This window comes from Asparagus officinalis, chromosome 4, assembly GCF_001876935.1.
Source record: "Asparagus officinalis chromosome 4, Aspof.V1, whole genome shotgun sequence".
In the NCBI taxonomy this organism is placed as follows: Eukaryota; Viridiplantae; Streptophyta; class Magnoliopsida; order Asparagales; family Asparagaceae; genus Asparagus; species Asparagus officinalis.
In genome coordinates, this window is record NC_033797.1 from 40111947 (window position 1) to 40125317 (window position 13371).

Consider the following 13371-nt stretch of genomic DNA (forward strand, 5'->3'; position numbering starts at 1 on the left):
GATCTTATGATTTTGAGTCCAAAAAATAATTTCCCATAAAAGAACACCAAAAAGATGACATAACATTTGAAAGTGTACTCTATCGGCCGAAAGGAAAAAAAAATCAGAAAGTATTTCTATATTTATCTTTATCCATTGAACTGATCACTACAAACGTTGGAGAGCAACTTACTTGCTTCCATATCAACTCGGGTGAAGGGAGGGAAACAAAGAGCAAACTCAACTGGTTGTGAATATAAACTCCACTTATTTCTTCATAATTTAGGGAGGAAATTAAGATACAATCACACCCAACTCACGAAAGGAAACATGACCATCACTCAAATAAACCCTAGAAGTATACCGCGCATATTAATCCACGAGAGTACTTATTCGGAGAGAAACATAAACTAACAAAAAAAAAATCAAGAGTTTTGCCCCTCAATTGCAAGCTCATCCACCAAATTCCCATGCTCAAAGTGACCCACCAAAGGCTCACAATACTTGCTAGCCATGACAATGCCCTTCTTCTTCGCGATAATCACAGAGTTAACCACTTCATCCTCCGGGTGATGCACGGAGAGCACGTCAAACCCGTTCAGGTCCTCCGTCTCCACCACCGGGTACAAAAATGCGCGAGCCCCGTGCGCGCTGCGCACCACAAGGAGCGCATTAGGCTTCATGTGGAGAGCCAAATGCTCAATCACCCTTCTCTTGTCCTCTACGTCCATTCCTACCAACGCAGCTAAGAATACTACGTCATACCTGTTGGAGGATTAGCATTCTCATCATCAGATACGTACGTACGTATAGTTTATTTCATCTCAAGACAACAATTCGCATGAAAAGTCAGGAAATTTACAGAAATTAAAGTCCCCAAGGCTGTTATGAGAAATAACGGAAAATTCAAACGAATTTCAAAATTTACGTACCCTTTCGCCTCCTCCTTTTGATTAATTTTACCTCAAACGAAGTTAGGTGGATGTCATGTGATATATAAGTTCAATTGAAATTTTTTTTTTACCTTCATGCTTGTTTCTTCCTTATAGAGAAGAGGTAGGAATATTTTGTCATCACAAGAGTCACATGATGCCTATATATGCTATCATGCTTGTGGTAAAAATCAAGAGAAGGTTGTTATTTTAAAACTCCACAGTAAATATTTGTCATTCACGTAAATCTCAGGAGCATGTAATCCTTCAAAAAACTTTAGTAATTGAAAGCAAACGAATAGGAAAGATAATTAATTCAAAATATATATTTAAAATAAAAGTCAATCATTAATGAAATGAATACGTCCGCTTACCCGCTTAGTGCCCGCTTCACTTCCATCACATCCGAAGTCCGAAACACCACCCGCTCAGCCAAATCCGGATCCGACTCCACCAACTTCCTGGCCTTCGCGGTCGCGGACGGGTCCAAGTCATAATTATGAAAAACCGCATCCGTCAAATACCGGGTCGCAAGCACAAGGGTGGAGAGCGGAAGCGGACCCGACCCGACGAACGCAACCAGAGAAGGAGAAATCGTCACGTGACGAGAGAGCAGGCTAAACTCCAACTTCGCGAGTTGTTCGTAATTGGAAAAGTAAGGGAAGAGATTCAAATGGTTGAGTGGTTGGTCCTGGCTTGATATGATCCTAGAATGATGGGATTCTAAAAGTCCTTCAGCCTCTCCACAGAGCTTGATGAGCTCTAAGCGCGTAGCTTGGACTTCAATGGGGAGAGTGGAGACGTTGATGGATGAAGGAGGGATGCAAGTGGTGACTAGCTTTGTGAAGAGTTGGTTCGCTTCATCGGATGGAGAGAGTGAAGGGAGTTTTGAGATTGAGTTATAGAGGGAGGTTATTGTTTCAACTAGTTGGAGCTCTTGTTGGTTCGCCATTGTTGCTCACTAAATTGTTGCTTCGATCGGATGGAACAAGGAGTCGAGCTGTGTTTTATGAGTTTTTGTGGGCACGCTCAACAAATTGAGTGGTTTAGGCTATTTATATACACACACATGGAGATTGTAAAGGTCGCTCTGATAGAAAATTAAGGTCCAAGGGATGCTTTAATTAATTGTGCATTCGGCCATTATCTTGCCTCTTCGATTGCAGCTACTCTTGTTTCTCTGTTCATTGTTTGGTTTTTTTAAATACCGGTCCCTCATATCTTTCTTATTTTAAAATTCTGCCCTCACATCATTGAAGTTGGTAGGATTCCCCAACCCGTTTGGTTTGATAGAAGTACTGAAAGTAGGAAGTAGATCAAAAAGTTTCGAATTTATGAAGTAGAAAGTAGTGAAAGTAGAACTTTTTTTTTGTTTGTCGCGCATAGTTTTTAAAGTAGTAGATATATTACTTCTTATTCTTCATTTCCTTTTTTGTTTGGATAACAATGACAAGTTGTTGGTAGGTAATTAATAAATAAAATATTAATAAAAAATATTTATTTCCTAATTAATGCACATTTCATCTACTTTCGAACTATTTCTGAGCCTTGAGGAGCGAAAAAACATTTAGGAAGGATGACACGTAAGCATTGTGAGTGGGGAGTGGGGACCACGAGCCCACGTGCTGAGCAATTTGTTTCCGCGGTTTCGTTTCCGCGTGATGAAGGCCGGCCCACCCGTTTCTTTTACGCAGAGCCGTCATAATTTTGTTTTTGGTTTTGTGCGGTCCTTTTGTTTTATTTTGAGAGAGATAATTGTGTGAGGGATTTGAGAGTTTGTGTGAGGGTTTAGATTGAGTAATTGTAAACCCTAGTTGTATTCTCTCCCTCTAATAGTAAATCTCCCCCCTCCTTACCCCGTGGACGTAGGCAATTTGCCGAACCACGTAAAATTAGTTGTACTGCTATTTGTGTGATTTGTAATAGCTTTTTAGGTTCCCTCGACGCGCAGTCCTAGAGCTGATGAGAGGAAGAGCTAATATCCCACTTTGATGGGATATTAGGCTTCAGATTCTTGTTCCCTTTGAGAAACAAGAATTCTTATTGCGACCTGACTCTCTTGTTGTGCTGCCGAAGTGCTACCGAAATTTCTGCTGCGCGCAACAAGTGGTATCAGAGCACAGATTCCAGATCTAGGGTTTTGGAGTTTGGTGGAGGAAGATTCTTGTGTGAAGCTTGGTTCTTGGAGTTCTAGGCTTCGGTGGAGATAGCATTAGGAGTTACCGTTGAAGATTTCGCTTTCCTCGTGTGGATAGGAAATCTATTTGGAATCCGATCTAGGGTTCAGTTGGGTGGTTCCTAATTTCTATAAAATTTATTCTTTCTCTATAATTTGGAGTTAGTTCGCAATGGGAGAAGAAGGTGAAAGCAGCAAGTCGATGACGAGTATAATACAAGTTGGTTTTCAGAATACTATGATTAGTGTTGTGAAATATGATGGCAAAATTAACTTTGGTTTGTGGATGAGCGACGTACAAGATGTGCTCAATGCTCAGAATTTGGAAGAGACCATCATGGTCCACGAGAAGCCACCTAAATATGAAGAGACGGTATGAGAGAAGATGAATAGGAACGCTTGTGGGGTGATCAGGTCCTGTTTGGAACATGAGCTAAAATATGATATGATTAGGGTGACGTCTGCAATGAAGATGTGGGAAATTCTTAACAAAAAGTATCTCACAAAGAGTGTTGAGAACAGGTTGCACTTGCTGCGAAGACTCTTCAAATTTCAGATGTCCAGAGGCACCTCGCTAGCGGCTCATGTGAACAACTACACTAAGTTGTTGTCGGACTTGGCGAATGTTGATGACGATATCGCGGATGAGTACAAGGCGATTATTTTGTTGGGCTCCTTACCGGATGAGGAGTATGATACCTTCGTGCTCACTTTGTTGAACGGGAGATATTCTATCAGCTATAGTGAAGTGACTAACGCTTTGACGAACTACAATTTGAGGAGGAATGATAAGGAGACTTCCCGCGCTAGTACTTCAGGCGAGGCCTTGTCGACGAGAGGTAGAAGCCCATATCCGAAAGGTGGTAATAGAGGAAGGTCAAAGTCTAGAGGCCGTCACCAATTAGCAAAGAATCAATGTGCATTCTGTAAGGAGCAGGGACATTAGAAAAGAGACTGTCCGAAGCTCAAGGAGAAAGAGAATGGCAAGAAAAAGGGCCCGAAGGCCAATGAGGTGAATATTGCGAAAGACGATGATTCCGATGATTTGTGCTTTTCTCTACTGATTACTCCGGAGGTGAACCATGTGGATGCATCAGATTGGATGCTTGATTCCGGCGCTACTTATCATGTGACCCCTAGGCGAGACTGGTTTGCATCTTTTGAGAAAGTCGACGGGGGTGTTGTTGTCATGGGAAATGATCAATCCTGTGGCGTTTGTGGGATAGGTACCGTGTGGATTAGGATGCACGATGGAGTAGTCCGTGAGTTGAAAGAGGTAAGATTTGTTCCTCAACTGAAAAAAAATCTTATCTCAGTTGGAGCTTTGGAGGCGAAGGGATTCAAGGTGACTTTCGAAAATACTGTAGCGAAGGTTACTAAGGGATCATTGGTGGTGATGAAAGGAGTCCGCAATCAGAATTTGTATTATCTGAAGGGAAGCACCGAGATTGGCCAGGTTGCTTTGGCTATTTCAGAAGCAGACATGAGCAGACTTTAGCACTATAAATTAGGGCACATAGGTGAAAAGTCACAGCAGGCATTATGCAAGTAGGGACTATTGAAGGGAGCCAAGAGTGAGAAGATTGAGTTCTGTGAGCACTGTGTTCTTGGCAAGAAGACGAAGGTGAAGTTCGGGACTACCATTCATCAGACGAGGGGCATCCTGGACTACATGCACACAGACGTTTGTGGTCCCATCAAGACTGCATCACTTAGTGGTTGACATTAGTTCGTCACGTTTGTTGATGACTATTCTAGGCGATGTTAGGTGTACAACATGACGAAGAAGAGTAAAGTCCTAGATTTATTTGTGGAGTGGAAAAAGAGATTGGAACTGCAGACTGGGAGAAAGATCAAGACGTTGCAATCCGACAACGGTGGTGAGTATACTTCTGACCCCTTTCAGCAGCTATGTCGAGACGAGGGCATAGAGAGACACTTCACAGTTAGTCATACACCGCAGCAAAATAGGATGGCAGAGAGGTTGAATCGGTCTTTACTGGAGAAGATCCGATGCTTATTGTCGCAGAGTGGTTTGGAGAAGATCTTTTGCGCTGAGACACTTACATATGCGAGCCACCTCATTAATAGGCTACCTTCATCTGCGATTGAGAGGAAAACCCCTATGGAGATGTGGTCGGAAAAGCCAGCACATGACTATGACCAACTCAAGGTATTTGGGTGCCCTGCATATTATCATGTTAGAACTGATAAATTAGAACCTCGAGCTAGGAAGGTCATATTTGTAGAATTCAAGCATGGTGTCAATGGATAAAAGCTTTGGGATCCAGTGGATAAGAAGACTATGCTGAGTAGGGATGTCACATTCGATGAGGCTTCTATCTTGAAGCTTCCCAGCTCTCATCAGGTGGAGAGCGACCCTACGGAGGAGATATCATAAGTGGTGGAGATCGATGTAGCTTCACATTGTCCAGATGGTACAGTATCCATACAGGTGCCGACTGAGGTGACGCCAGGCGAGCACGACGGTAACACGAAGGATACGGGTACTGATGTGTAGGATTAGGGACCGACGGCTCAGGTTCAGGATTCGATTGCGGTTCGAAGACAGAGGAGAAACATACAGATGCCAGCACGGTATACCGACACAGTTGCGTATGCACTTCCGGTAGAGAGTATCGATGAGTTGGTGCCTACTACATTCAGAGAGGCCGAGCAGAGTTCGAAAGCTGATTTGTGACAGGTGGCTATGCAAGAGGAGATGGAATCTCTTCATAAGAACGATACATAGGAGCTTGTTGAGCTTCCAAAGGGGCGGAAGGCAATTGGTTGCAAGTGGGTATACACGAAGAAGGAGGGCATTGAGGGCACTCCATTGAGGTTCAAGACTAGGTTAGTTGCGAAGGGCTATGCACAGGAGGAAGGAATAGATTATAATGAGGTTTTCTCTCCGGTGGTGAAGCACTCTTCGATTCGGATTTTGCTAGCTTTGGTGGCACAGTATGGTTTAGAGTTAGATTAGTTGGATGTGAAGACCGTATTTCTTCATGGTGATCTTGATGAAGAAATATATATAACTCAACCATTGGGATTCCGAGCTGCAGGGAAGGAAAAATTAGTTTACAAACTGAAGAAATCGCTATACGATTTGAAACAGTCTCCTCGACAGTGGTATAGGCGATTCGATAGTTTTATGATTGGTCATTCGTACACTCGGAGCCAGTTTGATCCTTGCGTATATTTTCGTAAGTTGAAAGGAGGTGCGTACATTTATTTGTTGCTCTATGTCGATGACATGTTGGTTGCCTCTATTTCCAGGTCGGCTATAAATGAGTTGAAAGTTCAGCTTTCAAATGAGTTTGAGATGAAGGACTTGGGTGAAACGAAGCATATTTTAGGGATGGAGATCGGTAGAGATAAGAATAAGGATAGAATTTGTTTGACACAAGTGGCTTATTTGAAGAAGGTTCTACATCAATTCTATGTTAGCATGGATACGAAGCCAGTTAGTGTACCTTTGGGAGCTCATTTGAAGCTTTCAGCTGGTCTTTCACCAAAGTCAGTTGAAAATCGTGAGTTGATGTCGAAGACTCCATATGCGAGCGCAGTTGGGAGCTTGATGTACGCGATAGTATGTACGAGACCAGATTTGTCACAGGCAGTAAGCATGATATCGAGATACATGCACGATTCAGGAGTGGGTTATTGGGACGCTGTGAAATGGATTTTGAGGTACATTCGAGGTACGCTCAATGTTGGTTTGGTTTATGAGCGGGACACTAAAGGTGGGCAGTTATGCATTGGTTATGTTGATTCGGATTATGCCAGAGATTTGGATAAGCGCCGGTCTACGACGGGGTATGTGTTCACTTTGACCCGTGCGCCGGTGTGTTGGAGATGCACCTTACAGTCAACGGTGACTTTTTCTATGACGAAGGCAGAGTATATGGCGGTTACGGAGGCTGTGAAGGAGGCTATTTGGCTTCGAGGACTTTTGGAGGAACTTGGTATATTGTAGTGGTCCGTCACTATTCATTGTGATAGCATGAGTGCTATCTATTTGGCGAAGAATCAGGTTTTTCATGCGAGGACGAAACACATTGACGTTCGTTATCACTTCGTTCGAGATGTTCTTGAAGATGGCGATATGAAATTGTGAAAGTCCACACAAAGGATAATCCAGCGGATATGCTCACTAAGGTGGTTCCGAGCAACAAGTTTGATCATTGTCGAAACTTGTTGCATATTCGTGATTATTGAGGCCGTTGACGGCCATTTGGATAAACTACGGGCGGCTTGATTCCTTGGGCAAGAGGATACATAGGCAATCTTTTAGATACAGTCGGTTTGGATTAGTTGATGGGGGTGAAATTGTTTGGACTCTCGTTTGGGCTCTTGACTTGTTGTGGATTGAGTTCGTACTAGACACAACAAGTGGGACATTTAGTTGCTTTGGCGTCGGCTTAGTTTTGGAAAAACTTCACCGAGGTGGAGAGTTGTGAGTAGGGAGTGGGGACCATGAGCCCACGTGCTGAGCAATTTGTTTCCGCGGTTTTGTTTCCGCGTGATGAAGGCCGGCCCACCCGTTTAGGTAAGGAATTGTTTTGGGCGTGCGAGGAGATTTGCGGCTTGGGTATTCTTTTGCGGCTGCGGGAAGAAAAGCGCAGTGCTGGAGGGTAAAATAGCAGAGCCGTCATAATTTTGTTTTTGGTTTTGTGCGGTCCTTTTATTTTATTTTGAGAGAGATAATTGTGTGAGGGATTTGAGAGTTTGTGTGAGGGTTTAGATTGAGTAATTATAAACCCTAGTTATATTCTCTCCCTCTAATAGTAGATCTCCCCCCTCCTTGCCCCGTGGACGTAAGCAATTTGCCGAACCACGTAAAATTGGTTATACTGCTATTTGTGTGATTTGTAATAGCTTTTTAGGTCCCCTCGACGCGCAGTCCTAGATGTTGGCCTTCTTATTTTGATGATGTTTAACAAACAATTTACAACTAATGTTGTTTGTCTAGTGTTTGTGTTTTCGTATTTATTCTAGGCAAACAATGAGTTAGAGGATGGATGGATTGCGCCATAATGATCATATCAAGAGGAGGTTGGCGGAATTGTGGAGTGAAGCAACGTACAATTCAAGTTAAAGATCAAATTCAAGCTTCATCCGCATGTGTACCAAGTTGAGCTACAATGAAGATCAAGATCAAGCTTGGGTAATTTAGTTTAGGATTTATATTATGTGTGTTAAGTACTCTAAGCTCAATACGTGTGTATATATATATATATATATATATATATATATAAGTTTTGGTTTCTGTGCATATATATAGTTATATATATACATACATGTGTTTTGAGTTTTTATGATTATATATATGAAATTATATATTTCATATTTTCTATTGTGTTTCTGAAAACATTACATAAAATATGTAATTTTGTGAAAATATTATATTCTTAGTTTATAGACTTCAATATCAGTTTATACATGTTTTATTAAGTCTATAAAAACATTTCACAAAGTTTTAAAAATTGGTTTATGTCAAAACATCAAAATTCAAGTATCTCATATTTTCATGTTTTGGACTATTTTGTAAAATTATGATATTTTTTATTTGGGAAGTCCTTTCTGATAACCAGTCATTGTAGCATGTTTATTATCATGTCTACAATCATTCCCTAAAGTTTACATTTTTTAGAATTTATTTGATATTTTTAAACAGTATTTTAAAATCAGGAAATTAGAGTTTTCATGTATCAGATTTCGGTCGACCGATCCGGTCGACCGCTCATATGTTCAGCCGTCAGTGGGCAGCAGAGAGTTTGTCGGTCGACCGGTCCGGTCGACCGAAAGCTCAATCGGTCGACCGCACCGGTCGATCGACGATTGTCCAGAACAGTTCTTCGTGTTTTTACTCTCCGTCGGTCGACCGATATTTCCGACGGTCGACCGCCAATGTATCCGTTGGCTTCCAACGGCTATTTTTCTGAGCTGTTTGCTGGGGCTGTTTTTGTCTTTTGTTAGGGGTTTTGGCTGAGTTTTTGAGTGGGTATAAATACCCTATTGCTGTTCTCTTTCAACTTAACCGAGAGAATTGTTTAAACAAGTTTAAGGGTATTTTGTGTTTGTTTAAAAGAGTGTTTAAGAGTTTTGTTTGTGAAGAAAATTTCACAAGAGCAAGTAGAGATCATCCTTTGGTGTTTGAGCATTCACTCTTCTCCCACTCTCTTGTCATCTTTAGAGAAGTGTTTCTAAACTCATCTAGCAATTTATTATTTTGATTATAATTTCCATAAGCTAGATTTATATTGAGTTTAGTTTAATTGATTTTATTTATCTCTTTGTACACACACAACCATTGAGCTTATTGTATTTACATTCATAGTATAATTTGGTTGTGGGATTGTGTAAATTAGAGAGTGAGCTTATAATTTGTTCTCATTCATTGTAGAGAACAAACACTTTGTATTGAGCCTAATTGTGAGGATTCACTTGTAATACACTTGTACACCGAGAAAAATGTGTGGTGAGAGACGGGGTCGAATCTAAGAGGAGTGGCGTCGGTTGACGTGCCTAGGGAGAGGTTGTAACCGAGCACTTGAGGAGGAGGACACGGGCTAGGACCAACACTTAGTGTGTGAGGTGTGATTGCATAGTGATTGTATTGTGAGGTGTAAACGTTGTTCGGGTGAACGTAGAAAACCCGGTTGTGATAGTGGAGATCTCCTCGAGGTGAGGAGCGGAGACGTAGGTCGTGGGGACCGAACTCCGTAATCATATTGTTTGTTTGTGATTGCATTGGCGCACTTCCTTTTATGTTCATATCTTATATCGCCTTTGTATATTGCTTGTTGATTATATTGCCCACTATCTAGTTTAGATTGTTTACCCTTGAGTTTATATATCCTTGCACATACATTGCCTATATCTCTTTGTTAGGATATATCTTGTTGTTCATATTGCTTATCCTAGCTCATATACATTGTTGTATTTCATACTTACTAGGATAACTTGTTAATTAGTTTTAATTGGCATAAAATCGGATTAGATTAGCATAAGACCCTAATCACTCCCCCTCTAGGGTCTAACACTAGAGCTGACGAGAGGAAGAGTTAATATCCCACTTTGATGGGATATTAGGCTTCAGATTCTTATTTCCTTTGAGAAACAAGAATTCTTATTGCGACCTGACTCTCTTGTTGTGCTGTCGAAGTGCTGTCGAAATTTCCGTTGCGCGCAACAAGCATCACATCAGCATTTAAGAAAGAATTGAAAGTAGAAAGAGTTAAATTGGAGGAATTTTTCCGAACATGTTCAATGTTTCAACAAGTTTAAGGAAACAGACATGGGTTGCGCATAAGAGATACAGCACGTGTAAAATACATGACCTATGAACCAAAAAGTATCATGCGTGTTCATCTCAAGTTTACGGAGAGCACTTAAATTAAAAATTTGACTTTGTAAAAGTCGTTTGCATATTATAGACATTATGATGACATTCCAGTCTCATGGGTCCCATGCTCTATTGATGACATACCATTATTAAAGCTAGAGATGTGTTCATATGAAGCAATTAGGTAAATATATCCAACACAAGCTAGAGCTAAACATACAACCACACAGCCTTTTCTCATTTCCATGTTTCATTAGGTATGTTGTAAGATGCTCCCAAGATACTTAATGAAGAATTCGTACATATAATGTATACTCCTTCAAGAAATTGCTACTTTGGCTTTCTCTCGGCAATTTTTGTGCTGCCTAATTTGTATCTATTTTGGCCTTCTCTTTCTTGGCAATTTTTGTGCTGCCAAGTTTGTGCATAAACAAGTGTTAAGATGTAAAGTCGAATAATCTACCAAAGGGGTGGACTTAATCTTCTACGAGTGTTAAACATAAGATTCATTCTTTTGTGGGGTTGAAATTTGTGCGAATCCAAGGTATGTCAGGATCCAAAAAGGCAAAATATGTAAATTGCCAAACCAAAAGGAAAACCGTTTCAGTTCATTCTATCCCTCCTTTCAGCTAGGGGTTTCGGTCCAAAATTGCATGTGGATCCATTATGTAATCTCATCCTCTAAATCATCAGTGTTAGTTAATTGCTTCCATACCAATTTCTTCTCTTGTCATAGAGGCCTCAAGCAAGGGGATACATTATCCCCTATGCTCTTCATTCTGGTGGTCAGCATCCTTAGTAGAATTCTGCTTAACACTAACTATGGGGACCTCTCAGAGCTTCATCTTAGAGGTAATCTTCATCTTAGAGGTAATCTAAATGACATTAGGTCTCTCCAATTTTGCAAAGCTGACAAGGATAATATCTCCACTCTTAAGTCTATTCTCTACCTATTTGAGGAAGTCTCTGGCTTGGGAATTAATTTCTCTAAGTCCAGCCTCTACTACTGCGAAAAATTTGTCAATCAAAGCCCATCCCTAGCAAATCTTCTCAACTGCTCGTTTGCTTCCCTACCCTTTAGATATGTAGGTCTTCCTTTGAAGAAGGGATCCCTATCCAAACAAGACTGGCAGCCGCTTATTGACGCTTACCACAAAAAGCTTTCCATGCGGAAAAGCAAGCATCTATCTTTTGGTGGTCGACTGGTTCTTATTAACTTAGTCCTGACATCCATTCTCCTTTATTACACGTCCTTCTTTTAAATTTTTAAATGGTTTTATCAATGCAATGGAAAAAATTAGACATAACTTCTTTTGTGTGTGTGTGTGGTGTGTGTGTGTTGGGGGGGGGGGGGGGGGANTGGTTAGATGTGACCATGTTTGCTCCCCCAAAACTAGTGGAGGGCCTGGGTGTCAATTTAGATGATTTTAACTCTTGTCTCCTTGCCAAGTGAATTTGGACATACCTCACCAACGGCAATTATGTTGGTCAGGTTCTTCAATCAATATTTCCTGTTCACTCGACTAGCACACCACTTAGAGGTAATTGTTCTATATTCTGGAAGGTTGTTTCTTCTACCACCCAATTTTTTATCTCTATTGTTAAATGGAATTTGGGCAATGGCCAAAAGATAAGATTCTAGGAAGACAAATGGATCGGTGAGAATCCCCTAGCTAGCTTTTTTCCTCTGGCTTATAATCTTGCCTTTTCCAAGCAAGTGAATGTTGTGTCCCAGGGGAGATTCAGTGGAGACCAATTATCAGAAGACCTATAGGACATCAAGAGCAATCTCAGGTTGATGCTCTTAACCAGATGCTAGTCACCTCTATGCTTCGTCCCAACACGGAGTTGGACCAGGTGTGTTGGCATTTTGAGAATTCTGGTCAATTCTCTGTCAAATACTTATATTTATTCACTTCCGACGGAGGCACCCATAGTCCTTTCTTTTCGGCTATTTGGAGAAATATCCTACTAAGTAAAATCAAATTCTTCCTTCGGTTGTTATCCATGAATAAACTGAATACAAAGAATAGACTTCTCATCAAAGGTTGGACTGGTGATCCTGAATGTTCCCTATGTCTTCATGAATTGGAGTCTCACGACCACCTCCTCTTGCACTATCCTTTCACTAAGCAGGTTTGGAACTTATTTCTCCCTAAGATCGGTGTCACTTCTTTGCCTCAAGATCAAAATCAGTGCTCTCATCTCAGCAAAGATGACTATTGACTCTAAGACTCACTAGTTTTGGAGGATTTGCTTTCCATTGTCTGCTAGTCCACGTGGAGAGCTCGTAATAGCTTGACATTTTCAAAGAGGTATCCCAAGTTCGCTTCCAAAGTTGCTCATTTTATCATTTTTGGACAGGTGCTACGGCCACCATAAGGGGGCAAAAGCTGAAAGATATCATCCGCGAGAAGGAGATTTCAGAGCTCCTCAGTTTTGCTTTTGGGATGGACATGAATCTCCTTTTTTGCTTCATTGCCTAGCTGTTGTTATTCTGTTTTTCTTAAGATTGCTTGTACACTCTTTATACTTCTTATGTGTAGTTGTTTATGATATCTATGTGTGCTATCTTTAGGCCCTTCCTCGTCGCATAGGGTGACGATAATGATCCACTCCTTTACCCTCAGGGGGTTCACATCAAAATCACCCCTAGCTATCCCTTGTATATACGAAGGAGATTTCAGAGCTCCTCAGTTTTGCTTTTGGGATGGACATGAATCTCCTTTTTTGCTTCATTGCCTAGCTGTTGTTATTCTGTTTTTCTTAAGATTGCTTGTACACTCTTTATACTTCTTATGTGTAGTTGTTTATGATATCTATGTGTGCTATCTTTAGGCCCTTCCTCGTCGCATAGGGTGACGATAATGATCCACTCCTTTACCCTCAGGGGGTTCACATCAAAATCACCCCTAGCTATCCCTTGTATATAC

General features: G+C 41.1%; 1 protein-coding gene across 1 annotated transcript; it reads right to left on the reverse strand.

Moving 5' to 3' along the window:
• On the reverse strand, positions 252-2017 carry LOC109835915 (nicotianamine synthase-like). Its single transcript, XM_020403887.1, has 2 exons — positions 1286-2017; positions 252-744 (listed from the first exon to the last, which is right to left on the reverse strand). Exons 1-2 carry the CDS (start codon positions 1861-1863, stop codon positions 405-407), a joined length of 918 nt encoding a protein of 305 aa, XP_020259476.1. The 5' UTR covers positions 1864-2017; the 3' UTR covers positions 252-404.

Coding starts and splice junctions, on each gene's coding strand:
- LOC109835915 (XM_020403887.1), bottom strand. CDS start 1,863: ATGGCGAACCAACAAGAGCTCCAACTAGTTGAAACAATAACCTCCCTC. Junction 745..1,285: donor GTGAAGCGGGCACTAAGCGG/GTAAGCGGACGT, acceptor ATCCTCCAACAG/GTATGACGTAGTATTCTTAG.